At 40.9% G+C, this 27,865-nt stretch overlaps 1 protein-coding gene across 6 annotated transcripts in view; it reads right to left on the bottom strand.

Moving 5' to 3' along the window:
* The window catches only part of LATS1 (large tumor suppressor kinase 1), a 57,814-nt gene that overhangs the window by 20,693 nt on the left and 9,256 nt on the right, over window positions 1-27,865 (bottom strand). For 4 of the 6 annotated variants that reach the window (XM_002808396.4, XM_077999509.1, XM_077999507.1 and 1 more), the window contains 3 exons: window positions 20,788-21,275; window positions 13,760-13,907; window positions 1,121-2,634 (listed from right to left, as the gene is read on the bottom strand). In XM_002808396.4, the coding sequence (XP_002808442.3) occupies window positions 1,121-2,634; window positions 13,760-13,907; window positions 20,788-21,135 (2,010 nt within the window). In that variant the 5' untranslated portion in view covers window positions 21,136-21,275. Of the gene's footprint in view, window positions 1-1,120; window positions 2,635-13,759; window positions 13,908-20,787; window positions 21,276-24,356; window positions 24,536-27,865 lie in introns of those variants that run through there. The other 2 variants (XM_077999510.1, XM_028847199.2) reach the window with 2 other exon arrangements.

Genomic DNA, 27,865 nt, shown 5'->3' on the forward strand with positions numbered 1-27,865 from the left:
TCGGTGTGGTGACGGGTGCCTGTAGTCCCAGCTACTGGGGAGGCTGAGGAAGGAGAACTGCTTGAACCTGGGAGGTGGAAGTTGCAGTGAGCCGAGATGGTGCCACTGCACTCCAGCCTGGCAACAGAGCAAGACTCCGTCTCAAAAAAAAAAAAAAGATGATGATCGCACTACCTTAATATCTAGTGAAGAGATCTATGTGAAATGACAATACATATTAAAGTGTGTTTACTTATTCTGATCTCCCTTTTAGTGCAGTTTGACTAAATAATTTCAGCACATTTTTCTCTAGTATATTATAAAAATGAAATGAGAAGGGAGAAATAACTGAAGGGAATTTCTTTTACACTTTCTAATAAGAACTATGTGATGAATAAACCCATAAACTCCAAATTTTCTACAAGTAAAAGGAATTGTTTCGTAAGTATATCAGGAGATGAGACCCACATATTTCTTTCTTTTTTTTTTTTGAGACGGAGTCTCGCTCTGTCGCCCAGGCTGGAGTGCAGTGGCGCGATCTCGGCTCACTGCAACTGCCACCTCCCAGGTTCACAACATTCTCCTGACTCAGCCTCCCAAGTAGTTGGGACTACAGGCGCCTGCCACCGCGCCCGGCTGATTTTTTTTTTGTACTTTTAGTAGAGACGGGGTTTCACCGTATTAGGCAGGATGGTCTTAATCTCCTGACCTCATGATCTGTCTGCCTCGGCCTTCCAAAGTGCTGGGATTACAGGTGTGAGCCACCGTGCCCGGCTTGAGACCCACAAATTTCTAATTTATGTTTAAATGTTGTAAGATAATGTATAAAACCTAGAAAACAACCTTTCCTCCAATTTTCATATAAAGGTATTATGTACACCTAAACTGTACACTGCAAATTATATTTTTCTTAATTTACACAAGATTTTATTAGAGGAAATTCTGAGTAAATCTTGAAATACTAAAAAAAAAAAAATGCTACAATCAAAAGTACTTTAAATTTATTCACTTTTAAATTCTGTAACTGATAATATATTGTAGTTAGCTATAAAAAAAGAAAAATACTGGAGCACAATATTTTAAAATAAACACCAAGCAAATAGATTTTAAGTATAAAAATGGACATTTTAAAAGGTTTTACCCGCATCATTTCATTCTCTAATTGTTTTTTACGATGTAGACGCTGCTGATGAGATTTGAGTACATTTTCTACATGTTGCTCCATAAAGAATTTAAATGCTTGAGGAGAATAACTTTGAATACGAGATTCCCTTCGCTCTTCATCTTTCTTGGTTTTCCTAACAGTAATGGGTGAAGTTGTAATCTGTTTCTTTTCTTTATCCCCACTATCAACATTTTCATAACTCTTTTCACTCTCATCTTCCTTGGGCAAGCTTGGCTGATCCTCTTTGCTAGGCTTACTGATTGATTCATATGGAGGAACAGATGGGTTTTGGTGCAGCAGATGTTTTGGGTAGGGTGGTGGTGGTCCTTGATAGTTTGGAGCTTCAGCAACAGGTGGCATCACAGTCACATTTGAAGCGGTTCCCTCAGGAAAAGGACTGGGTTGAACAGTTTGAATTGGCTGTGGTATCCAAGAAGGGTGTGTAGGTGCTAAAGCAGTCTGTAGCTCTGGTTTTAATACACGCATGCTTTTCACAGGCTGTTGAATAGGAGCTGGTGTAATTGCAGTGACTGTTGTAGCGGAAGGCTGAGAATTAGCAGAGTGACTTGCTCTATTTCCTAATGGGTTATTAAAAGAATTTGACCTCACTGGTATGTTAGGTTGCCATGTAGAGATTTCATGCCCACTGCTCGGGGATGACTGGGCTGGAGCAGAAGATGACTGAGGCCAATTTGTTTGCAGTCCAGGTACATTAATGTTATACAGTTCCATGTTATGACTATTTCTGTTTGGCACCATCATAGACTGAGGAATATTTCCATTTGTATATGACGAAGGAGCAGCAGATCCCCCTGTTTGTAAAGCAGAAGGGCTTTGTCCATTAGTTGCGGTCAGAGGATATGGTGGTGGTGGCTGCCGATTCACAGTGCCAGCAGGGACAACATTTTGGTGTATCATGAAATCAGTTTGTCCAGTACCATTCTGCATTCCAGGTCTCCCTGATGGAAAGTTAAATTTGCTAGAACTCTGCATGATGATTGGTTGTCTGCCAACAGGAACAGAACTAATGCCTCTCTGTCCCTGATTAGAAGGATTCATGGGGGAAGTATTGAGAGGTGGTGGAGGATAGCCCTCTTGCCATGCCCCAGGTGGGACAGGAGAGATTCGGGAGATTACGTATTCCATGTTTCCAGAATAGCGTTTTGTTTGAGAGTTTGGTTCCCATGAAGGGGGAGGTGGAGTTGTACCTCTTGGAGGGGGAGTCTGGCCTCTTGGAGGTGGTGGAGGAGTAACACTCCTTACTTGAGGTGGAGGTGGGGGGTTCACTCTCTGTCCGTTGCTGGGGTGAGCTTGAGCAAATGCTGTTATACCAGATCCAGACAAAGGTCTTCCTACATCTGTCTGTGAGTTGGGACTCTCAGAATGATAGGCCACACTTTCTCCTAGTGGTGGGCCATGCCTCTGAGGAACTAAGGATTCTTTAGAACCTTTCCAGCTCTGTTTGCGGTTAACTGATTGTTGCACATTCCCTATGGGTATAAGAGAGATAAAGAGGAAAAAGAATCATGTTTTCAACCTCTTATTTTTGAAAAGCTTGCAATTCTGATACTACAAATGATACTCAATTCTCTTTCAAGAATTATAAAAATATAAAAAAGTTCAAGTGATCTCTTGTACAAAATGGTGACTATAGTTAATAATGTATTGTACTCCTGAAAACTGCTAAGAGAGTAGATTTTAAGTGTTCTCACTACAAAAAAACGATATGTGAGGTAATAATACATGTTATTTAGCTCAATTTAGCAGAAAAAGAAAAAAGAAGAGTTATAAAAATAAAATTTCAGTAAGTGGTTTCCTTTCACCTTTTAAAATTTTATTTATTTTTGACCGGGCGTGGTGGCTCACACCTGTAATCCTAGCACTTTGGGAGGCTGAGGTGGGTGGATTGCTTGAGCCCAGGAGTTTCAGACCAGCCTGGGCAACATGGTGAAGTCCCATCTCTACTGAAAACACAAAAATGAGCCAGGTGTGGTGGCACGTGCCCGTAGTCCCAGCTACTAGGGAGGCTGAGGTTGGAGGACTGCTTGAACCGGGGAGGCAGAGGTTGCAGTGAGCCAAGATAATGCCACTGTACTCCAGCCTGGGAGATAGAGCGAGACCTTGTATCAAAAAAAAAAAAAAAAGTATTCTTGACTGATGGCTCAAAATTCACAAAGTACAATATCATACTTCTGTTCTTTAGCCGACCGATCTTTAATAAGGTACTTCAGGGATATACATATACAAGTTAGTACTGTACATCCTATATGTACTACTACGCCTAGCTTTTTTCATTAAACAAAATGAAGATTCTGTATCAGTATAGAAAGTATTTCCTCACTTTAAAAAATGTTACCATTGTTTTTCACCTTATGGATATACCCTAATTTATTTAATCAGTTCCTTCACTGATAGACATTTAGGTTATTCCCAGTCTTTTGCTTTATACATTAAAAAAAATGCAGCAATGAAAAATTTTGAACAGGCCAGGTGTTGTGGCTCACGCCTATAATCCCAGCACTTTGGGAGACTGAGGTAGGTGGATCACTTGAGGCCATGAGTTTGAGACCAGCCTGGCCAACACGGGGAAACCCCATCTCTACTGAAAATACAAAAAAATTAGCCAGGCGTGGTAGTGTGCACCTACAGTCCCAGCCACTCGGGAGGCTGAGGCAGGAGAATTGCTTGAACCCAGGAGGCCAACGCTGCAGTGAACTGAGATTGTGCCACCGCACTCCAGCCTGGGTGACAGTGCAAGACTCCATCTCAAAAAAAAAAAAAGAAAAAAAAATTTTTTTTGAACAGATATAGTTTCATATATATGCATGCATATTTGTAGATAAATTATTAGAGGTGGCATTATTAAGCCAAAGGGCGTATCTATTTGTAATATTCATAGCTAGTACTGATTTTAAATATATTTAAATATATATATATTTTTAAATTGAAACAGAGTCTCACTTTGTCACCCAGGTTAGAGTGCAGTGGCACAGACTAACTGCAACCTCCATCTCCCAGGTTCAAGTGATTCTCCTTCCTCAGCCTCCCGAGCAGCTGGGACTACAGGAACACGCCACCACGCCCAGCTAATTTTTGTAATTTTAGTAGAGATGGGGCTTCGTCATGTTGGCCAGGCTGGTCTTAAACTCCCGACCTCAAGTGATCCGCCCACCTCAGCCTTCCAAAGTGCTCGGATTATAGGTGTGACCCACTGTGCCTGGCCTTTTCATATGGTTTTTAAAACAGAAAAAGATAGTAGGCTATAATTAGCTGAACATTAAATAAGGTATAGATTTTACAGAAACTGTCTTTAATGGAATTTCCAAATCAATAAAACAAGCAAAAAAAAAAAATACCAAAAAAAAAAAAAAAGAAGTATTTAAAATAGAACAGTCCAGCCACTTAGGAAAATATACAAGACACATTGGTATAAAGACAATACACATATACATTCCAGAAGGACTAAAGGTTTAAATATTAAAGATGAAATCATGTAAGCACTAGAAAAAAACAAAAGACCATTCAATAATATTGGGGTACCTCTAGCAAATGTCTTCCCAGGCATGACAAAAGTAGAGATCTAAATACAAACACTCATTACCATTAAAAACAAAACAAAAAAGAATACTAACAAATTTGAAAGCTCAACATTATCCTGGGCAAAAATATATCTAACAACACATCTCAGAAAAAAAGTGGTAAAATGTGGTGAATGTTCATAATGTTTAGTTTAACACTCCCTTTCATCTAGGCGGGGCAGCATTTGGGTTCTATATTCTCAAAGGAGGAGCCAGATGAAAAGCAGGTAAGTAAATAATGTTTGGGGAACATTATCATTCTGGATAAACCGGACAAGTCCTCTGGCCATCAGGCTCTTTCTCACTTTCCTCAGACGGCCAGCTGAAGTCAAATACACCATGTCACTCATTCAGCTTTTAGAGTATACAGTCACCCCTGTTGTTCTGCGCCTCCCACAGAGCTCTCCATATTCTTCCACTTCCCAAACCTTTCCACTATGTCCTCTGAATCCACTCGGCTCCACAGCCAGCAAATGTGCCTTATCAGTAACCTCTCCTCCAAGCTTTCCTGCCACCTTCTTGAAGCTGGTTTTCTTCTGCTGATATTACTTTCCTTTCTGCCTTTTGAAATTAAGGTTTTCTTTAAAAATAATCTGGCGAAAAGATGGGGTTCTAACATTTGTTCTTACAGGTTTGATATTATTCCTTTAAAAAAGCCAGCTCTTTTGAAGTTCATGCTATGTGGGAGGCCACACTCACTAATTCCTCTCACCTAATGAGCTCCTACCTATTTGCTCTGCTTCATTCAGCCACAGCTTCAGCATTCAGTCTACCCTAAGCCCCGCCTTCATCCTGTAACCTCAATATCCACGAGGATAAACCATCAATTGCCCTCATATCTCAGCTTCTTGACGTCCCCTCTTCCACTCCACATCAAGTATCATTCTCATGACTGTATTTCAAATTTTGGTATTACTCATATCTGCTAGTTTCAGAATCACTTATTTAAGGTTTATATGTTTATACTCCCAGACCACAACTTCTTCTCTTTTGTTTACTCCTACTGCAAAAGTTTTTAAACTTTATTAAGTAGCAACCTTACCAAGATCTCCAAGATTTTTTTTTTTTTTTTTTTTTGAGACAGAGTCTCGCGCTGTTGCCCATACTGGAGTGACTTGGCATGATCTCGACTCAATGAAACCTCTGCCTCCCGGGTTTAAGCGATTCTTCTGCCTCAGTCCCCTGTGTAGCTGGGATTACAGGCAGGTGCCACCACACCCAGCTAATGTTTGTATTTTCAGTAGAAATGGAGTTTCACCATGTTGGTCAGGCTGGTCTTGAACTCCTGACCTCAGGTGATCCACTCACCTTGGCATCCCTAAGTGTTGGGGTTACAGGCGTGAGCTATCACATCCGGCCAACATCTCCAAGGTTAATCCCCTACTTTATCAGTCCTCCTTTTTCTTATTTTTATTCTTTTGAGACAGTCTTGAAGTCACTCAAGCTGGAGAGCAGTGGCATGATCATGAATCACTGCAGCCTTGAACCCCTGGGCTCAAGCAATCCTCTCATCTCAGCCTTCCAAGTAGTTGGGACTACAGGCATGCATCACCATGCCCAGCTAATTATTTTATTTATTTATTTTTGTAGAGATGGTGTCTAAGTTGCCCAGGCTGGTCTCAAATTCCTGGGCTCAAGTGATCCTCCTGCCTCAGCCTCCCAAAATGCTAGGATTATAGGCAGGAGATACTAAGACTAGCCTATTTTTAAAACTTTTTGTAGAGACGGGGTCTCCCTAATATACCCAGACTGGTCTCAAACTCCTGGCTTCAAGCAGTCCTCCCACCTTGGCCTCCAAAGTGCTGGGATTACAGGCGTGAGCCAATGCACTTGGCCTTCTTCTTTCTTTATGACACATTTTATCCAACTTAAATCCATGGTCTATCACTTTGTTCTTTCCTCTCTTTTTCTCCAAGATCACCTCCGTTTTATTCATTCATTAAATATTTGGGGGTTTGTTTGTTTTTTTTTTTTTGACATGGAGTCTCGCTGTGTCGCCCAGGCTGGAGTGCAATGGCGCAATCTTGGCTCACTGCAACCTCCACCTCCCAGGTTCAAGCGATTCTCCTGCCTCAGCCTCCCAAGTGGCTGGGATTACAGGCGCCCACCACCCCATCTGGCTAATTTTTTGTATTTTTAGTAGAGATGGGGTTTCACTATGTTGGCCAGGCTGGTCTTGAACTCCTGACCTCATGACCTGCCCACCTGGGCCTCCTAAAGTGCTGGGATTACAGGCATGAGCCACTGCACCCGGCCCATTCATTAAATATTTATAGAGCATCAACTATATGCCAGGCACTGCTCTAAGCATTCCAATGACATTGGTAAACAGAACATCCCTGGCCCATGGGACCGACATTCTCAAAGGAGGAGCCAGACACAAAGCAGGTGAATAAATAAACGAGGTAACTTCAGGGAATGATAAATGCTCTGTGAATGAAACATAAACGGCATCAAATGATAGAGAGTAACGAGAGGATAGAAAGGGATAAGGGCTCCTCTGAGGGATAATATATGAGTTCAAACTGCACAGGCCAGGCGTGGTGGCTCATGCCTGTAATTCTAGCACTTTAGGAGGCCGAGGTGGGCGGATCACCTGATGTCAGGGGTTCAAGACCAGCCTGGCCAACATGGTGAAACCCCGTCTCTACTAAAAATACAAAAATTAGCTGGGTGTGGTGGCACATGCCTGTAATCTCAGCTACCCGGGAGGCTAAGACAGGAGAATCACTGGAACCCGGGAGGCAGAGGTTGCAGTGAGCCGAGATAGCGCCATGGCACTCCAGTCTGGGCTACAGAGCAAAACTTTGTCTCAAAAAAAAAAAAAAAAAAAGACTGCATAAAGGTCCTGAAGTGGGAGCTTGGTATTTTCCAAGAACAAAATAAACCCAGTATGGCTGTAGAACAGTAAACGAGAAGGAAAAAGTAGTATTAGATGGGATCTAAGAGGTAGCCAGGTCATGGACAAGGAATTTGGAAGAATAAGAAGCCGATAAAGGCAGAGGAGGAGTATGCTCTGATTAAGGATTTAAATTAACCTTTCAGGCTGGGCAAGGTGGCTCACACCTGTCTCAAAAAAAAAAGAAAAAATACCCTTTTACCAATATTATCGATCTTATTTTGTACTTGTTTAGTGAAACTCCAGTCAGGGATAATTCCAGCTATCTTTTTTTGTTGTTGCTTTTAACACTTACAAGAAAAAGTGATGCAATGGGCCAACTGATTCTACTATAATTTAGGATCAGCATCCTTGGATGGCCTCAGCACCACCAGGAAACTCTTTCTATAGTCTTCACTATTGCCAGTCCTCAGTCTCCTCAAATTGCCTGCCCCATTCCTCACTCATTACTCTAAGAAAATAACTTGGTTTTCTATTTCAGATAAAACAGCAGGCATCAGAAAGGACTCCCTTAGCTTCCCTACCTAACCCAGGCCCATTTGCTGCTGTTAGAGAAAAATGGCTGTTCCTCTATCTAAGGCTAATATTCCCTGATGCTATGCTTTGGATCCTATTCCTCCTGGTTTCTCAGGAAGCTTGCTTGATCCTCAAGTATCTCTTGAATATTTAATTTCATCCTCTTAACTGGAGTCTTCCAATTATCTTTTAAACATGTTTAAGTCTCTACTTAAAAAAATAATAAGACGACGATTCTCCTTCCACTCCCATATATAGAGCTCTACCTCAAAGTGTTATCTGGTCCACAAACTGACATAAGATATATCACAAACTGACATGAGATTAAGTATGGAAACGGAGAGTGAGGATTGAGAAACATTTATAGAAATTTGACAGAATAAACTTATTCTGTTAAATACAATGATAAACTATTTAAACATATATATATATATTCCTTTTCTTTTTTTTTTTTTTTTGAGATGGAGTTTTGCTCTTGTTGCCCAGGCTGGACTGCAATGGCTCACTGCAATCACCGCCTCCCAAGTTTAAGTGATTCTTCTGCCTCCGCCTCCCCAGTAGCTGCAATTACAGGCATGCGCCACCATGCCCAGCTAATTTTGTATTTTTAGTAGATTTTAGTAGAGACGGGGTTTCTCCATGTTGGTCAGGCTGGTCTCAAACTCCCAACCTCAGGTGATCCACCCACCCCAGCCTCCCAAAGTGCTGGGATTACAGGTGTAAGCCACTGTGCCCAGCCTAAACTTATTACTATTATTATTATTTTCTGAGACAGAATCTCGCTCTGTCACCCAGGCTGGAGGGCAGTGGCGTGATCTCAGCTCACTGCAAGCTCCGCCTCCCGGGTTCACGCCATTCTCCTGCCTCAGTCTCCCGAGCAGCTGGGACTACAGGCGTTCGCCACCATGTCTGGCTAATTTTTTGTATTTTTAGTAGAGACGGGATTTCACCGTGTTAGCCAGGACGGTCTCAATCTCCTCACCTCGTGATCCGCCTGCCTTGGCTTCCCAAAGTGCTGGGATTACAGGCGTAAGCCACCGTGTCCAGCCCTAAACTTGTATTTTTATGTCATTTAAAATTTTAACTTTCTTTTTTTATTTTTTGAGAAAGGGGCTCACTCTATTGCCCAGGCTGGAGTGCAGTGGTGCAATCACAGCTCACTGCAGCCTTAACCTTCTGGGCACAAGCAATCCTCCCACCTCAGCCTCTGAGTAGGTGGGACTACAGGCACATGCCATCACACCTGGATAATTTTTTGTAGAGCTGGGGTTTCACCATGATGCCCAGGCTGGTCTCAAACTCCTGAGCTCAAGCGATCCTCCCACCTCAGCCTCCTAAAGTGCTGTGATTACAAGTGTGAGCCACAATGCCTGGCACTTACATTTTCATTTTCTAATAATTTATTGTATTTATAAAATTATGAATTGAATTCATGATGAATTGGAAATTTGAAAAATCAAAGGTCTTCACCATAGATGGTTTGAGAAGCACTACTCTTGCTAATGTCTTCACTCTCTCCTCCAGAAACACTTCTTGAAGGTATACCTTTTTTTTTTTTTTTTTACTACTACATATCCTGTTTAGTCCTCAACCCACTCCAATCTGAATTATGCTCCCATGACATGACAAGTTACCTCATTTGCTAAACCCCCAATCCATATGCTGAAGTCATAACCACCAGTACTATAAGATGTGACTGTATTTGGTAATTAAGATTAAATTAGATCAGTAGGGTGGGTCCTAATGCAGTATGACCTGTATCCCTGTAAGAGAAAATCTGGACATGGAGACGGAGACTCAAGACACATGCACATGCAGAGGGACAAACATATGAGGACACAGCAAGGTGGTGGCCATCTGCAAGCCAAGGAGAGTGGCCTCAGAAGAAACTAGACCTGCCAGTAACTAATCGTGGACTTCTAGTCTCCAGCACTCAAATAAATCTTAATTGTTTAAGCCACCCCGTCTGTGTTATTTTGTTATGGCAGCCCTAGCAAACTAAAACACCATGTCACTAAAGTCAACAAGATTATTTTTTAGTTCTCATCTTGGTCAATATCTCTTTCTTAGCAGTATTTGGCATTTTGACCATTCCCTACCCTTCTTGAAATGTTCTCTTACTGTGGCTCCCAAAACACTGAAAACCTTACTGGTTTTCTTCCTTTTCACCTATTTCTTCTCTGTCCCCTTTGCAGGTTTACCCCTTCCTACTAGCTATTAAATAATAAGCTTGGTTGCAGGCCATCTTATTATTTTGATCTATGTAACATCCCTTAGGTGACCTATTTCATATGCCCGGCTCATACATACACACCCAGCTCCCTACTTGACATCTCCACTTGGAAAACTACAGCCAGATTTACAATCTTTCCCACCTAAATTCTATTCTCTTTTAACATTCCCTTTCTTAATGTCAGGTATTATCATCCATTTATTTTTCTAAGCCAAAAACCTAAGAGTTATCCCCTTCTATCATCACGCACCATATGTAATCTATTACCAAGTCCTTGTCAATTTTACCACTCCCATCCCTCTTAATTCATTCATTTTCTTCATTGCTTTTGCCCAAGTCCAAATTACCCTCACAAACTACTGTGTTTCCTATCACACCTGTCCTCATATCTATCCTCGCTCCTCTCTAACCCATTCTCATCCACTGCAGCCATCTTTCTGAAATACAAATCTAATAATGTTATTACCCTGCCTGAAACACTTCTACACCTTTCTGCTGCTCTTAGGATAAAATTAATAAACAGAGTCAGGCCCCTATGCAGAGTCAGTCCCCTATGGACTTTTCCAGTCACATGTCACAATCCTGTTTTCAGTGCTCCAAGCATTTTCATTTTTTTTTGTGGCATCAAAATCTGCCAAAGCAGCCATGCATAGGGACACTCACTAATCCCATTCCCACTAACTCTGTACTTCTTCAGATACCAGCTTTATTACCAGTTTGTTAGGAAGGGCTTTTCTGATCTTCTTGATGCGGTTAAAAAAAAAAAAAAAAATCCCACTATTATATGAGTCCACAGTACCACGTAACTCTCCTCTCTTCATTCACACCATATATAGCTGTAATTCTACAGGTATCTGGGTGATTATTTTATCTCCCTTACTAGGTAAGGTCCACAAAAGGGCAAGTACTTACCCAATGCAGAACAAAGAGCCTGAAACAGTGGATGATCAATAAAAATGTGTTGAATAGGAAGAATGACTATAGCCCTCTTATAAATCAATTCTTTTTCTTTTCTTTTTTTTTTTTTTTGAGATGGAGTTTCGCTCTTTTTGCCCAGGCTGGAGTGCAATGGTGCGATCTCAGCTCACTGCAACCTCTGCTTCCCAGATTCAAGCAATTCTCCTGCCTCAGCCTCTTGAGTAGCTGAGATTAGAGACATGTGCCACCACGCCCAGCTAATTTTTTATTTTTAGTAGGGTTTCTCCATGTTGGTCAGGTTGGTCTCTAACTCCTGACCTCAGGTGATCCGCCCCGCCTTGGCCTCCCAAAGTGCTGGGATTACAGGCGTAAGCCACTGTGCCGGGTATCAATTTTTAAAAGACAAAGACAGGCCAGGTGCAGTGGCTCACACCTATAATCCCAGCACTTCGGGAGGCTGAGGTGGGCAGATAACAAGGTCAGGAGTTTGAGACCAGCCTGACCAACATGGTGAAACCCCGTCTCTACTAAAAATACAAAAATTAGACAGGCATGGCGGTGTGCACCTGTAACCCTAGCTACTCTGGAGGCTGAGGCAGAAGAATTGCTTGAACCCGGGAGGAAGAGGTTGTAGTGAGCCAAGATCGCACCACCGCACTCCAGTCTGGGTGACAAGACTCCGTCTCAAAGGAAAAAAAAAAAAAAAGACAAAATTAAAAGAGGTAAAATGGCAATTAAAAAATAACTAATAGGCCAGGAGTGGTGGCTCACACCTGTAATCCCAGCATTTTGGGAGGCCAAGGCAGGTAGATCACGAGGTCAGGAGTTCAAGACCAGCATGGCCAAGATGGTGAAACCCCATCTCTACTAAAAATACAAAAATTAGCTGGTCATGGTGGCAGGTGCCTGTAATCCCAGCTACTCGGGAGGCTGCGGCAGGAGAATCACTCAGACCCGGGGGGTGGAGGTTGCAGTGAGCCAAGATCGCACCACTGCACTCCGGCCTGGGTGACAGAGTGAGTCTCAAAAACAAATAAACAAACACCAAAACAAACCAATAAACAAATGCAGTGATCAAAGAAATGCAAATGTAAAATAAAACAGTGTTTCTATAACCATTAAACAGACAAAAATAATAATACCGAGGCTTTACAAACATAGGCATTCTCATAGGAAACTGATAGGGAGAATATAAATTGGTACTACTGGTTGGGCGCGGTGGCTCACGCCTGTAATTCCACCACTTTGGGAGGCTAAGGCAGGCGGATCACTTGAGATCAAGAGTTTGAGACCAGCTGAGACAACATGGAAACCCCGTCTCTACCAAAAATACAAAAAATTAGCCGGGTATGGTGGCAGGCACCTGTAATCCCAGCTACTTGGGAGGCTGAGGCAGGAGAACTGCTTGAACTTGGGATGCAGAGGTTACAGTGAGCTGAGATCATGCCACTGTATTCCAGCCTGGGCAACAGAGTGAAACCCCATCTCAAAAAAATAAAAAATAAAATAATAAATTGGTACTACCTTTCTAGACAGCAATATCTATGAAAAGCCTTAACGTTTTTTAAGTTTTCTAAAACTTACTTTTAGGAAATCATTAGGTATACACAAAGATCTAGCTATAAGGATAATTACTACAGTGCTGTCTATAATGGCAAATATAAAAGGAAACAAAGCTGATGTCCAAAAATGGGAGATTAGTTAAATAAAGTATATGATACATCTTTTTTGTTTGTTCGTTTGTTTTGAGACAGGGTCTAGCTCTGTTGCCCAGGCTGGAGTGCAGTGGCAGGATCACCCGGGCTGAGGCAATCCTCCCGCATCAGTCTCTCAGAGTATTGAGATTATAGGTGTGAGCCACTGCAGTCAGCAAATAAGTCTATTTTAATGCAGCTATTAAAATTATTCTGTAGAAAACTTAATAACAAGTAAAATTGTACATGGTATATTAAGTGAAAAAAGTAGGTTTTAGTATGATCCCATTTTTTGCTTAAACAACAAGAATCAAAATATGCATAGATAAACCTATTCCGGTTTCCCATAGGAAAAAAGACTGGGAAACAAAATACAGCAAAATATTGTTATTAACAACAATGTTTTTATTTGCTTTCTAAATATTCTATGTTGATCATATTTTACTCTCATAATATGAAAAAAATGTATAAAAAGAAAAAAGAGTAGTCTGAATGATAGGATTTGGAGGGAAAATAGATTTATTTCCGCTGCAGTATTACCAATCAAATAGATCTTAATCTAGACTGCTGCTTACCAGAATTATCTTTTAACTTTTAAATGTGAGGACCTCATCCTTAAATTCATTTTGGGATAACATTATAACATTATTTTAATTTGAGACTTTCATTTACTGGGATGCTTTTAGAATTTCTAAGAAGAAAGATTTGATAGACTTCAGTATTTTTAAGCTACACAGAAAAAGAAGAGATGAGACAATAAAATATTTGGTTAATCACCTGGTTTCATGCTGGCATTAATAGGTCTGGCAGCTGCTGCAGCCATCTGCTCTCGTCGAGCATCTTGGTAACTCATTTTACTAATGAATTCAATTGCTGCTTCTATACTTCTGTTGTTAGTTTTCTGAAGAGCTTGTATAACCATATCCTGATATGAAGTTTAAAAAAAAAGAAACAAAATTTCAATCTTATAATAATGCAAGGGAAAGAACACTATGAGTTCCACTAGAGAAATCCATAATTATGAAGAACAGGGCCCCAAACCATGATATTAATATTCTGTTTGTAGTTACTAAAAACCCCACACAAAATCTCAACTTAAACAGGCCAGACACAGTGGCTCAAGCCACTTTGGGAGGCCGAGTTGGGCAGATCACTTAAGACCAGAAGTTCGAGACCAGCCTGACCAACGTGGTGAAACACAGTCTCTGCAAAAAAACACAAAAATTAGCCGGGTGTGCTGGCACATGCTTGTAATTCCAGCTACTCAGGAGGCTGAGACATGAGAATTGTTTGAGTTGTTTGAACCCGGGAGGTGGAGATTGCAGTGAGCTGAGATGACCACTGTATTCCAGCCTGGGCAACAGAGCGAGATGCTGTCTTGGGAAAAAAAAAAAAAAAAAAAAAGAAAGAAAGAAAACAAAACCCTCTAATCTTCCAAATGTTTCTTTAGCATTTTCATCTTTAAGTAACATATTTCTATTTCCTTCTAGGATTAACGTATTTCTTAAAAGTGTTTTTAAATTTTTATTTTTTCAATACACCATTGTTGGCTTGAATTAGGATTAACAACTTCTTTGGGTACAATCATAGCAACATGATTCTGATTATTTTTAATTCTTTTTTTTTTTTTTTCTGAGATGGAGTTTCGCTCTTGTTGCCCAAGCTGGAGTGCAATGGTGCGATCTTGGCTCACTACAACCTCCACCTCCTGGGCTCAAGCGATTCTCCTGCCTCAGCCTCCCAAGTAGCTGGGATTACAGGCGTGCGCCACCATGCCTGGGTTATTTTTTGTATTTTTAGTAGAGACAGTGTTTCACCATGTTGGCCAGGCTGGTCTGACCTCAGGTGATCTGCCCACCTCAGCCTCCCAAAGTGCTGAGATTACAGGCGTGAGCCACCGCTCCCAGCCTTCTAATTCTTATATAAACAATCAGAGACTATCAGATTGTTAAAAAGGTAGTAATAAAAACATCAGAAACAACTCTTTTGGGCTTAGTGTGGTGGCTCACACCTGTAATCCCAGCACTTCGGGAGGCCGAGGTGGATAGATCACCTGAGGTCACAAGCTCCAGACCAGCCTGACCAACATGGTAAAACCCCATCTCTACTAAAAATAGAAAATTGTCTGGGTGGTACATGTTTATAATCGCAGCTATTTGGGAGGCTGAGGCAGGAGAACCCAGGAGGTGGAGGTTGCAGTGAGTACAAATCATGCCACTGCACTCCAGCCTGGGCAACAAGAGTAAAACTCCATCTCAAAAACAAAAACAAACAAACAAAAAAAAACAAAACACGACTTTTTATATGAGTATTTTATTAAGCACACTGCCGTTGTGTATAGTAGTTCTGGCTCTTTTCCTCTTACAGATTACGTTTTCAGAGAACTATATTACAGGAATGCAAATATAAGACAAAAGAAGATACTTAGACTATATATGATCATGTGATGAAGACTTCAGGAGGCCATATAGTAAGATGAAAAAAAAAAGAGAATTTGGAATCAGACGGATGTGGGTTTGAGTTCCAGCAGCTCTGTAAAGTAGAGTGACACCTGGCAAGTTATTTCACATTTCAGAGGCTCAGTTTCTTTGCCTGTAATAGGCTCACAGGGTTGATGTGCGGTTTAAATAAGAAAACACGTAAAGTACCAAGCACAGTGCCTGGAGCTAAAATGTTGGCTGCTCTCTTCCACTCCTTGTACTTTATGTTTCATGTAAACATAAATTACTCAGTATCATGCAGAGAGTATGCTGACGTGCATTTTTCAAGAGGGAGGCAACTACTTACTTGTCCTAGAGGATTCAGCATTTCAAATGACATTTTTAAATGAGAAATGGCTTAGTAAGACTAACGGGTGAACAGGCTACTGACAGATGATCCTCCTATGTGAAATGATAAGAGAAGAATGTGAAACCAACCAAAGAAAGGATGTGGTAAGAACTTATTGACTACCCAAGGTCATTTCTCCTTTTCTTGGAAAAAGTTACTGATTTTGTTGGAAGCAACAAGGGTTGCTATAAAAATTTTGCCATGCCTGCCTGATCTAGGTACTGGCCTTCCTCGACCTCGTTTCCTAGGCAACAGATATGACACCTGTGCTAGATCATGTTGCCAAGAAGTAAAATTCAAGACTTTCCTAAGAGTCCCAGGCTCTGAAATCTTTAAGACGTTGAGCTAATCGTAATTATATAAACTGAATCACTATCTTGCTAAAAGCATTATTATTTAGATTGTTGTTAAACCAAGTATGTGCAAATGTAAAATAATAGAAATCACCCAGGTTAAAATTAATCAGGGAGTGTTCAATTTTAAAACTGGTTAAGTCAAGTGAACTCTACATGTATTTATGCTATTATTACACAGCAGTAACACCTCTGTTGGTAAGAAAATTATCACCCACTACCCTTTTCCAATATTGTGGGAATCATTTTTCTTTTTCTTTTTTTTTTTCAGATGGAGCCTTGCTCTTGCCTGGGGTTGGAGTGCAGTGGCATGATCTCAGGTCACTGCAATCTCCGCCTCCCGGGTTCAAGCTCCTGCTTCAGCCTCCAGAGAAGCTGCCATTTACAGGAGCCCACCACCATGCCTGGCTAATTTATATTTTTTTAGCTAATATATAAAAGGTTTTGCCTTTTTGGCCAGGTTGGTCTCGAACTCCTGACCTCAAGTGATCTACCCACCTGAAGTGCTGGGATTACAGATGTGAGCCACCGCGCCTGGCCCATATTCTTGTTAAATGCACTAGAATTTCTGCCTTGTGATTTTGGTGATTACTATGCTAACCTTTATATTTTAATATTTATTGCTATGTTTTAAAATATTTTTTACATCTATAGAAACATCAAGCATTCATTAAGTGGAGGTGTTAGTGCCAGTGTGAAAAAAAGCACGCTCAAATCAGTAACTCTGGAATGGGAGTCTTTTTTTTTTTTTTTCCACTAGGGACAGGGTCTTGCTCTGTTGCCCAGGCTGCAGTGCAGTGGTGCAACCAACCATAACTCATTGCAGTCCCAATCTCCTGGGTTTGAGTGATTCTCCCACCTCAGCCTCCTAAGTAGTTGGGGACTACAAGCATATGCCACCATATCTGGCTGATTTTTAATTTTTAATTTTTTTGTACAGACAGGGTCTCATTATGTTGCCCAGGCTGGACTTGAACTCCTGGCCTCAGGCAATCCTCCTGGCCTTGGCATCCCAGAGCACCGGAATTACAAGTGTGAACCATCACACCCAGCCAGAAGTTGTTTTTTTTTTAAAGGCAGAGTCTTGCTGTGTCACCCAGGCTGGAGTGAGATCACTGCAACCTCTGCCTCCCAGGTTCAAGTGATGATTCCCCTACCTCAGCCACCCAAGTAGCTGGGACCACAGGAATGCACCACCAGGCCCAGCTAATGTTTTTTTTGTATCTTTTGTAGACTTGGGGTTTCACCATGTTGGCCAGGCTGGTCTCGAATGCCTGGCCTCAAGTGATCCACACGCCTTGGCCTCCCAAAGTGCTAGGATACAGGCGTGAGCCACCATGCCTGGCCGGAAGTCTTATGTGATAAGAAAATATGACCACATAATTATGCTTTTGTTTTTCATGCTTATAAGCAAAAATATACCCCAGTGATTGTATTATGTGCTCCAAGAATGCATCAATCCTATTTAACATTTATTCCTGTGAGAAAATCAATGTTGAAATATTTGAGATTTTAATTGTACAGGGTCACCAGAAACATACTCTCAAAAAAAAGGCACTATCTTGAACTTGGCCTAGCTAATAAAAGGAGTAGGTTAGGGTTTCTGAAATGATAAAAAGAATGAAGTGAAAACTAGATAATAATTTTGAAATACCAAGTTAGGATCTTGAACAAGATAAACTCTACAATATAATGGGATGCTACCAGAATGAGTGATTCAAGGAAGGAGAAGTAGACTGCCAGATTCTTTATATCACCGTTGGTGTAAATAACAACATACTTCCGCAGTGTCTGGGAAGTGAGGAACACTTCTGCCCAGCTGCTTCACAGTGTGGGAAGTGAGGAGTCCTCTATCCGGCTGCCCCACTGTCTGGGAAGTGAGGAGCGCCTCTGTCCGGCCGATGTGCAACCCTCCAAGTGTGAAGGGGCAGCCTCGTGTGTGATCTTTCTGCCCTTCCCACGTTTGCATTTTTGACATTAAAGTTTACTTTTTAATTAAAATATAAAATAAAATAAATAAAAAATACCATACTTCATTATTTGGACAAATGAGCTATGATGAATGTCTAAATACTTTCAGTAAAGCAATCTTGTGACAGTTTGAATGTGTAATTACAATAAAGCTATCATTTGTGTAGTAGCATTTCAATGAAAAAAAAGCACAAACATATCTTTGTAATACAAACCAGTTATTGTTATTATTACCAATAATGAATAGAGCAATGACCAATGCCTTAGATTTCTTAAAACTGTCTTTATTAGAAAGAACTTTTAATTACCTTAAAGGTATAGCCCATGTCTGGTATGATTCACTATCCTGACTGATGGGTGGGGTGCACACACAGTAAGAGCTCCATAAATAAGTATTACTGGGTGACTTATCTGACATAACACATTACCACTCGGGGCTTTTATAGCTATGTGATTTCATAACTTCTCTTTGCTTAGCAATATGTAAAAGGAAAGAATAAGATCAATAATTATTATTTGCCTTTTGGCTAAGGGATTAGAAAGAAAGTGCTTGGGACAATCTCCACTCAAGTCATTTCTTTAATCCTCCAAATACTAACCAGAAAAACATTATCCCAAGTCCTTCCCTCTTCCTCCTCTCTCTATTTCCTGGTCTAAATCCAGTATTTTTAGAACACTTTAGTATAAAAATGATAGAAAATAAGCCGGGCGCGGTGGCTCAAGCCTGTAATCCCAGCACTTTGGGAGGCTGAGACGGGCGGATCACAAGGTCAGGAGATCGAGACCATCCTGGCGAACACAGTGAAACCCCGTCTCTACTAAAAAATACAAAAAGCTAGCCGGGCGAGGTGGCGGGCGCCTGTAGTCCCAGCTACTCGGGAGGCTGAGGCAGGAGAATGGCGTGAACCCGGGAGGCGGAGCTTGCAGTGAGCTGAGATCCGGCCACTGCACTCCAGCCCGGGTGACAGAGCGAGACTCCGTCACAAAAAAAAAATAAATAAATAAATAAAAATGATAGAAAATAATATTAATCAAAAAAGTAAATAGAATATGCCAGAAATTTTTTTTTTTGGCTGGGTGTGGAGGCTCACGCCTGTAATCCCAGCACTTTGAAAGGCCAAGGCGGGCGGATCACGAGGTCAGGAGTTCGAGACCAGCCTGGCTAATATGGTGAAACCCCATCTCTACTAAAAATACAAAAATTAGCCGGGCGTGGTGGCGGGCGCCTGTAGTCCCAGCTACCCGAGAGGCTGAGGCAGGAGAATCGCTTGAACCCGGGAGGCAGAAGTTGCAGCAAGCCGAGATCGCGCCACTGCACTCCAGCATGAGCAAGGCTCCGTCTCAAAAAAAATAAAAAATAAAAAATAAAAATTTTTTTCCTTCTAGTTTAGTTGTAAATCTCCCTTTTCAAATCCTTTACTATAATGCATACTTAGGTTCTCATTTTTCAAATTAAATAGAGATATTTATGGAAATTCAGTCACCAAAAAAAACACAAAAAAACAAACAGTGAAGGAATTTTAAGGGTCGTTACCTTTATACAGTGAAGCTAAATATAATTTTCAGCTTCTTTACACTTTTAAATTGTTAACAGAGAATAGGTAATATTTTTGCAATCAGAAAAAAATTACTATAATTTTGAAAAATGTAATTAACTCTTTTTTTGAGATAGAGTTTCCCTCTTGTTGCCCAGGCTGGAGTGCAATGGCACGATCTCGGCTCACTGCAACCTCTGCCTCCTGGGTTCAAGCGATTATCCTGCCTCAGCTTCCCAAGTAGCTAGGATTACAGACATGCACCACCATGCCCAGCTAATTTTGTATTTTTAGTAGAGACAGAGTTTCACCATGTTGGTCAGGCTGGTCTGGAACTCTTGACCTCTGGTGATCCACCCACCTTAGCCTCCCAAAGGGCTGGGATTACAGGCGTGAGCCACCGCGCCCGGCCTAACTTTTGATTATTCACATTTAGTTACATTTTACATTGCCAATATGTGTCTGAAATGACTCCTGACACCTAAAATATTCATGCTTACAAGGTATGTTATCATAAGAAGCAAATTTTATTAATAACCTAAATGAAAGGGTTAAATATATGGGTTATGAAAAAACTTCAAAATGAATTCCGAAGAGAAATATTAAAGACTTGGCATAGTTAGCTGGAAGTGAAATTTTGTTAGTTTTTGTGAATTTAAGATTTGGGCCTGAGAACACAACTGCTTACACAAACTTATAACTATAATTCTTTCTCCCTACTATAAAGTTAAATTTCATATCCTTGGAACTATCATTTCCCCAACAGCCACTTAGTTCACCAAGCTTGTATTTCACACAAACAGATGTCCTTCCCCTACCCTCACCTGTGGCTTTCTTCAACTGCACTTCCATTCTGACTTCATGACCTGGCCTTTTAAATTCCAGAAACTCCAGAATTTAGTGATACATATCACAGAAGAAACTAAAGAAATAACAATTATTTTGTTATAGTAATTGATGGAATTATAAACATAACATTCTTTGCTGATAGAATACATAAATGTGTATACGCAGTTCAATTATCCTAAAGGAAACATTTTGGCATGTTATCACCCAAAAAGTGTTATGTAGCATAAGGTAAGAAGAATTCTTTCTTTTGTCTTTAAAACATTCTTACCTCATCAAATCCAGCAGCTTGCAAGTCTTGAAGCATCTGTGGATTAACTTCTGAAGTACTACGAGAAGAATTTGTTTCATTTGCAAATGGAAGCAGAGAGTTTCGAATTTCCTGCAAAGCTTTATGATGCGTCCCAAATTTGGGTGGATTTCTGACTTGTCGAGGATCTTCAGTTGACATTTTATTCATGTTATGTTCAGCCTTAGCAGCATCAGATGGTTTAGATAAATTCCTAAGGGATTCCCGAATTTCTTGCAACATTTGCCGGCTACTGCCAGTATAGTTACTGGCAGGAAAGGTCTTAGGCCTCATTTGTCTATATCCTTCTGGCTTTTCACTCCTCTTCATGAAAACATCTATATATGTAGCCCACACGAAGGACTTCTTTATTTGATAGATCCAGAGCTTTCTTCTGAGCAAAAGTGAAAATGATCCTTCAAGGAAGTCCCCAGAACTGTTAAAATTCTTTACAATATAAATAATTAACTCTATAAAAGAAAGAAAGAAAGGAAAGCTATAAAGTGGTTAATAAAGCAGTACCATGTATTAGAGGAAAAGTCCATTGATACAGGGGTTAAGAGATTCAGGTTATAGTTCTGACTCCATTAAGGATTACTCTGGGTTCAGGACAAGCTACTTAATTTCTCCATGCCTATTTCCTAGCCTATAACCTAGATTTACCTCAAGTAGTAGCTATGATGATTAAAAAAAAAAAAAGTTCTTTAGTAAGCATATAAAGCATATATACAAATACTAGGGATTATTAAGTGAACAATAAAGCAGGTAACCTCTCATTAACAACTTTACCTAGTGGATCAAATTTTAAATTTTACAAATCAGACTTCAATATTTCTTTAGAAGGGTATTGTTGCTTTAACTTTTTTTTTTTGAGATGGAGTCTCACTCTGTCACCCAGAGTGCAGTGCAGTGGCATGATCTTGGCTCACTGCAAATTCTGCCTCAGCCTCCCCAATAGCTGGGATTACAGGCACCCGTCACTACGCCCAGCTAACTTTTTAAAAAATTTTTACTAGAGATGGGGTTTCGCCATGTTGGCCAGGCTGTTCTTGAATTCCTAACCTCACGATCTGCCTGCCTCAGCCTCCCAAAGTGCTGGGATTACAGGAGTGAGCCATCGCACGCCCAGCCTTTTTTTCTTTTTTGAGACAGACTCTTGCCCTATCATCTAGGCTGGAGTGCAGGAGTGCAGTGGTACGACCTTGGCTCACAGCAACCTCCGCCTCTCAGGTTCAAGTGATTCTCATGCCTCAGCATCCCAAGTAGCTGTGATTACAGGCGTCTGCCACCACGCCCAGCTAATTTTTGTATTGTTTAATAGAGATGGGGATTTCACTGTGTTGGCCAGGCTGGTCTCGAACTCCTAGCCTCAAGTGATTCTCCTGCCTTGGCCTCCCAAAGTGCTGGGATTACAGGCTTGAGCCACTGCACTCCTCTGCTTTAAAAGGATTTTTAAAGCACTATTCCAGAAGGTCCCTTTATGCTTTAAGAACAGATGCCTGAGTTTATTTTCCAAGCTATGAACTGGGACTCTGATATGGTTTGGATCTGTGTCCCCACCAAATCTCACGTCAAACTTTAGTCCCCACTGCTGAAGGTGGGGTCTGGCGGGAGGTGGTTGGATCTTGTGGATGAATCTCATAAACGGCTTAGCTGGATTTACAGTACTCCTGTGAGTACTAGAAAAGCACAGCACTTGTAATGGAAAGCAACAACAAAAAATGAGATTGAAGTACTTGTTCAGGGGCCGGGCATGGTGGCCCAGGCCTGTAATCACAGCACTTGGGAGGCCAAGAAGGTAAGACTGCTTGAGTGCAGGTGTTTGAGACCAGTCTGGGCAGCATAGGGAGACCCTATCTATATTTAAAAAAAAAAAAAAAATTACTTGTTCTGTTAATTAGTAGCAATGTGGACTTGGGCATTTAATTCTCTGAAACTGACTCCTGAGACATAAAGTGGTTATCAACATCTACCTTATAGATTGAACTAGGATTAAGAGGAACAATGCCGCACAAGTAAAGGAATATACACACAAGTATGTGAAGATGTAGGCTGTTCCTCGCAACATCATTTATAACAGCAAAAGTTGATACCAGTCTAGATGTTCATCAGTGGAGGATTGTTTAAGTAATTCATAGTACGTTTATATAACATACATCTAAGTCAAAAAGAATGATGTAGTTCTTTTTTTCACTCTTATTCCCCAGGCTGCAGTGCAATGGCGCCATCTTGGCTCACTGCAACCTCCACCTCCCAGGTTCAAGCGATTCTCCTGCCTCAGCCTCCCGAATAGCTGGGATTACAGGCATGTGCCACCATGCCAGGCTAATTTTGTATTTTAAGTAGATACGGGATTTATCCATGTTGGTCAGGCTGGTCTCAGACTCCTGACCTCAGGTGATCTGCCCACTTCAGCCTCCCAAAGTGTTGGGATTACAGGTGTGAGTCACTGTGGTCAGCAGAATGATGTAGTTCTATATAATACACAGATACAAACAGATACCCAAATGTATCCTAAGCAAAAAAAGAAAATTCACCGTACTGTATATAAAACTAACCTATTTTCTGTTTTAAAATTAGATTACAATGTATCGCTGTGTAAATACACTAAAAAACACTTTAAGTGGGTAAACTGAGGGTTTTTTTTTTTTTTGAGACAGGGTCTCATTCTGTTGCCCAGGCTGGAGTACAGTGGTGTGATCACAGCTCACTGCAGCTTCAACCTCTTGTGCTCATGTGATCCTCCTGCCTAAGCCTCCCAAGTAGCCGGGAATGCAGGCACATGCCACCCTGCCCAGCTAACTTGTTAATTTTTTTGTAAAACAAAGTCTCCCTATGTTGCTCAGGCTGGTCTTGAACTCCTGGGTTCAAGTGTTCAGGTAAGCCTCCTTCCTGCCTCAGCCTCCCAAAGTGGTGGGATTATAGGCATGAGCCACCCCACCTAGCCTGAGTGAACTTTATAGTATATAAACTATATGTTAATAGAGCTGTTAAAAATATACCCATTTTTAATTTTTTAAAATTTATATTTATAGAAATTAATTATATACAGCCTCAGTTTACCTTTACACACACACATACATATTTGCAGCAGGTCTGAGACAGGACAAAGCCCTGCAGCAGCCACTAGAGGTAGTTTCCTGATGACTTCACCTCATAAATCAGTACTCTCATGGCACAATTGCTAAATTAGCTATGAATCAATCAAACTCTATGACAAGCAGCTCATATTTCTCCACTTTGAAAAAAAAAAAAGATGAACCTTTTCATTGTCTGAAAATTACACATATGCTATCTATAACATAATAATACATGAATAATATAATTATTTTGTAAATGAAATTAGGATGGACATACCATATGATTTTTATGAAGGAAGCTGGTTCCTAAAGCATTTTCTTTTCTAAGCTTTCCCAAATATTAATTTAATAGCTTACTAACGAGTTTTTCTAAGATTAACATTTAGCTCACCAGTCTAAAGTTTGCAGAATTCGCCTCTGGCCCTTTCTAAAAGTGAAGATACTTTCTACATTAGGTCTTGTGAAACCTACCATTTCTCAAGGATTAACACTGCTGCGGAATCTCACATGTCAGTTCTTTTAGTATCTGGGTTGCAATTCATTTATAGAATGTAGGTATTCTTTTAATATCTCACTTATTTTGAGTTTCAACTGTAAGTTAATCATCACTTTATTATTATTGTTATTTTACCATTTCCAAGATCATTCTGAGAGAGACAGAGAGAGAGAGAGAAAAAAAAAAAGAAACATAGTTTTGCTTCTGTCAAAATACTTGCTTCCATTTCCCTATAATGGGACCTGGTCACCAGTAGGTAGTGCAAAAATATTTGAACTTACAAATGCAGGTAACCTGCCTCTTCTTTCTGCTGTTAAAAAAATACAGTATGCATCCTTACTGAAAAATTCAAGTGTTTATATAAATATATACAGTAGAAAAAAGTAGAAGTCCCTCATAATTCACCTTCCTCAAGAGTGGGAATCACTGTAGTGTGCTGAATAATGGCCTCTTAAAAGATTCCTGAGATGGGCGTGGTGGCTCACGTCTGTAATCCCAGCACTTTGGGAGGCCGAGGCAGGGCGGATCACCTGAGGTCAGGAGTTCGAGACCAGCCTGACTAACACAGAGAAACCCCGTCTCTACTAAAAATACAAAATTAGCCAGGTGTGGTGGCACATGCCTGTAATCTCAGCTACTCGGGAGGCTGAGGCAGGAGAATCACTTGAACCTAGGAGGTGGAGGTTGTGGTGAGCCGAGATGGCGCCATTGCACTCCAGCCGGGGCAATAAGAGCGAAACTCCATCTCAAAAAAAAAAAAAAAAAGATATTCCTGGCTTACACCTGTAATCCCAACACTTTGGGAGGCTAAAGTGGGAGGATCACTTGAGTTCAGGAGTTCAAGACCAGCGTGGGTGGGCAACACAGCAAAATCCCGTTTCCACAAATACTACAAAAAATAAGCCAAGTGTGGCAGTGTGCGTGGCTGTAGTCCCAGCTGCTCAGGAGACTGAGGTGGGAGGATCACTTGAGCCTAGGAGGTGGAGGCTGCAGTAAGCCATGACTGTACCACGGCACTCCAGCCTAGGAGACAGAGTGAGACTCTGTCTTAAAAAAAAAAAAACAAAAAAAAGATATTTCCCCTCCTAATCTTCTCTGGAACTTGTAAATGTTATCTTATTTGGAAAAAGGGATGTTGCAGATGTGATTAAGGATTATGAGATTAAGCGACTGTCATGGATTAACAGGGTAAGTCCCACATGCAATTACAAGTGTCCTTTTGAGAGGCAGAAGGAGGTCTGATTCACACAGAAAAAGGGAGGCAATGTGATGATGAAGTCAGAAGCCAAGGATGTAAGCAGCCAACAGAAGCTGGAAGTGGTAAGGGAGAGCTTCTCTCTTAGAGCCTCTGGAGGAAAACTGGCCTTGCTAATGCCTTGATTTTAGACTTCTGGCCTCCAGAACTGTAAGAGGATAAATTTATGTTGTTTTAAGCCATCAGGTTTAGAGTGATTTGTTACATAAGACACAGGAAACCAATAATAATCACTATTAATACTGAATATTCTAACATATACTACTATTAACAAAAATGGGATCATAATACACAAAATTGGACATCTCTCTGTTTTTTTTTTGTTTTTGTTTTTGAAGACAGAGCCTCGCTCTGTCACCCAGGCTGGAGTGCAGTGGAGCAATCTTGGCTCACTGCAACCTCTGCCTCCCTGGTTCAAGCAATTCTCCTGCCTCAGTCTCCTGAGTAGCTGGGATCACAGGCACACACCACCATGCCCGGCTAATTTTTGTATTTTTAGTAGAGATGGAGTTTCATCATGTAGGTCAGGCTGGTCTCGAACTCCTGACCTCGTGATCTGCCCGCCTCGGCCTCCCAAAGTGCTGGGATTACAGGTGTGAGCCACTGCGCCTGGCTGGACATCTCATTCTTTTACATAATCATGGGGAATTATGAGAAGACAATGGGGGCCTGGGGGTTTATGCCTGTAATCCCAATACTTTGGGAGGCCCAGGTGGAAGGATCACTTGAGGTAAGGAGTTCAAGACAAGAACTCCCCCCATAACATTTCATGAGATTCACATTCCATGCAGTATACATTAGAAAACGCTGGACCAGAAAGATTCATTCTCTAGTCCTATACTCTGATGTAACTCCTAACTTGACTGCACAAAGGTCAGAGAAAGGACTGAGTTCTGGTATATGTGTGACAATGTGTTTTAGGTTTAAATAACTGAAAACTTACTTTAAGCATATTTCTATCAACTACATGTTGAAAATACCTGTGGATAAAATAAATAATGTCTGGAATTTATTTCAAAATAATTTGGTTGTGTGCTGAAGGGGTTGGGGATATAAATGAGACAAAAGTTGTCATTTGTTGAAAACTGTTGTAGCTGAGTAATGGGTATATGAGGGTTCACTGTACTAGTCTCTTTCTTCTTATTATTTATTTTGTAGAGACAGGGGCTCACCATGTTGCCCAGGCTGGTCTTGAACTCCTGGCATCAAGCAATCCTACTGCCTTGACCTTTCTCTCTACTTTTTTGTATTCTTGAAGTTTTCCAAAATAGAGAGTTAAAAAAGAAAAAAAAAGGAAAGGAAATGACTGGATCCCAGAATGGTTCTGCTACAAATTCTTATTTAAATATATGCAATAAAAACACACAGGATTTATTTTAAAGAAACTATTATTTCCATCAAACAATATCACTTCATTTATCAGGGGAAATAACAGAAGCATTATATTTGAATATTCATTTCAAGTTTAATTGTACGAGACCAGCCTGGTCAATATGGTGAAACCCCGTCCCTACTAAAAATACAAAAATTAGCCAGGCATGGTGGCAGGCACCTGTAGTCCCAGCTACTCGGAAGGCTGAGGCAGGAGAATCGCTTGAACCACAGAGGCAGAGGTTGCAGTGAGCCGAGACTGCACCACTGCACTCCAGCCTGGGCGACAGAGTGAGACTCAGTCTCAAAAAAAAAAAAAAAATTCAATTGTAAGATAATCTACATCTTCTGATTTCAAAAACGCTGAAATGGAGGAATTGTGTATATCTTTAGCCAATTGCTTTTGGTAAATATACTGTGGCAGAGACTATATTCACATACAGTACTCAACTCCATTTCCCAGATTCTGCCAAAGCTGGATGAACAGATGTAACATACCTCAATTCTGGACTGAAGCAGTTAAAAGTCACTTTGCTTCAGTTTTCCTGCTTTAATGACAATGTAGGTTACACTTTGAGATGGTGGCTTGACAATATGGAAGGAAGGTGGGTCCCTAAGCCACTGGACAGAGAGCCCTACTGACTCCCACTGAACTCTGAGCAAGAGAAACATTTCTGTTGTATTAAGCCATTGATATTTGGGGATTTGTTACCATAAAACTGTCTAATAATATTGTGAGAATAGACAAAGACTGCCCAAATGGAAACAAGCAGAGGCTATTTAATCAGATCTTACTATACAGGTAGGGAGTCAGCCACTGTCAACTTTGCTTGGCAAAGATTCAAAGGCAAGCAGGGG

The sequence above is a fragment of the Macaca mulatta genome, chromosome 4 (assembly GCF_049350105.2).
Source record: "Macaca mulatta isolate MMU2019108-1 chromosome 4, T2T-MMU8v2.0, whole genome shotgun sequence".
In the NCBI taxonomy this organism is placed as follows: Eukaryota; Metazoa; Chordata; class Mammalia; order Primates; family Cercopithecidae; genus Macaca; species Macaca mulatta.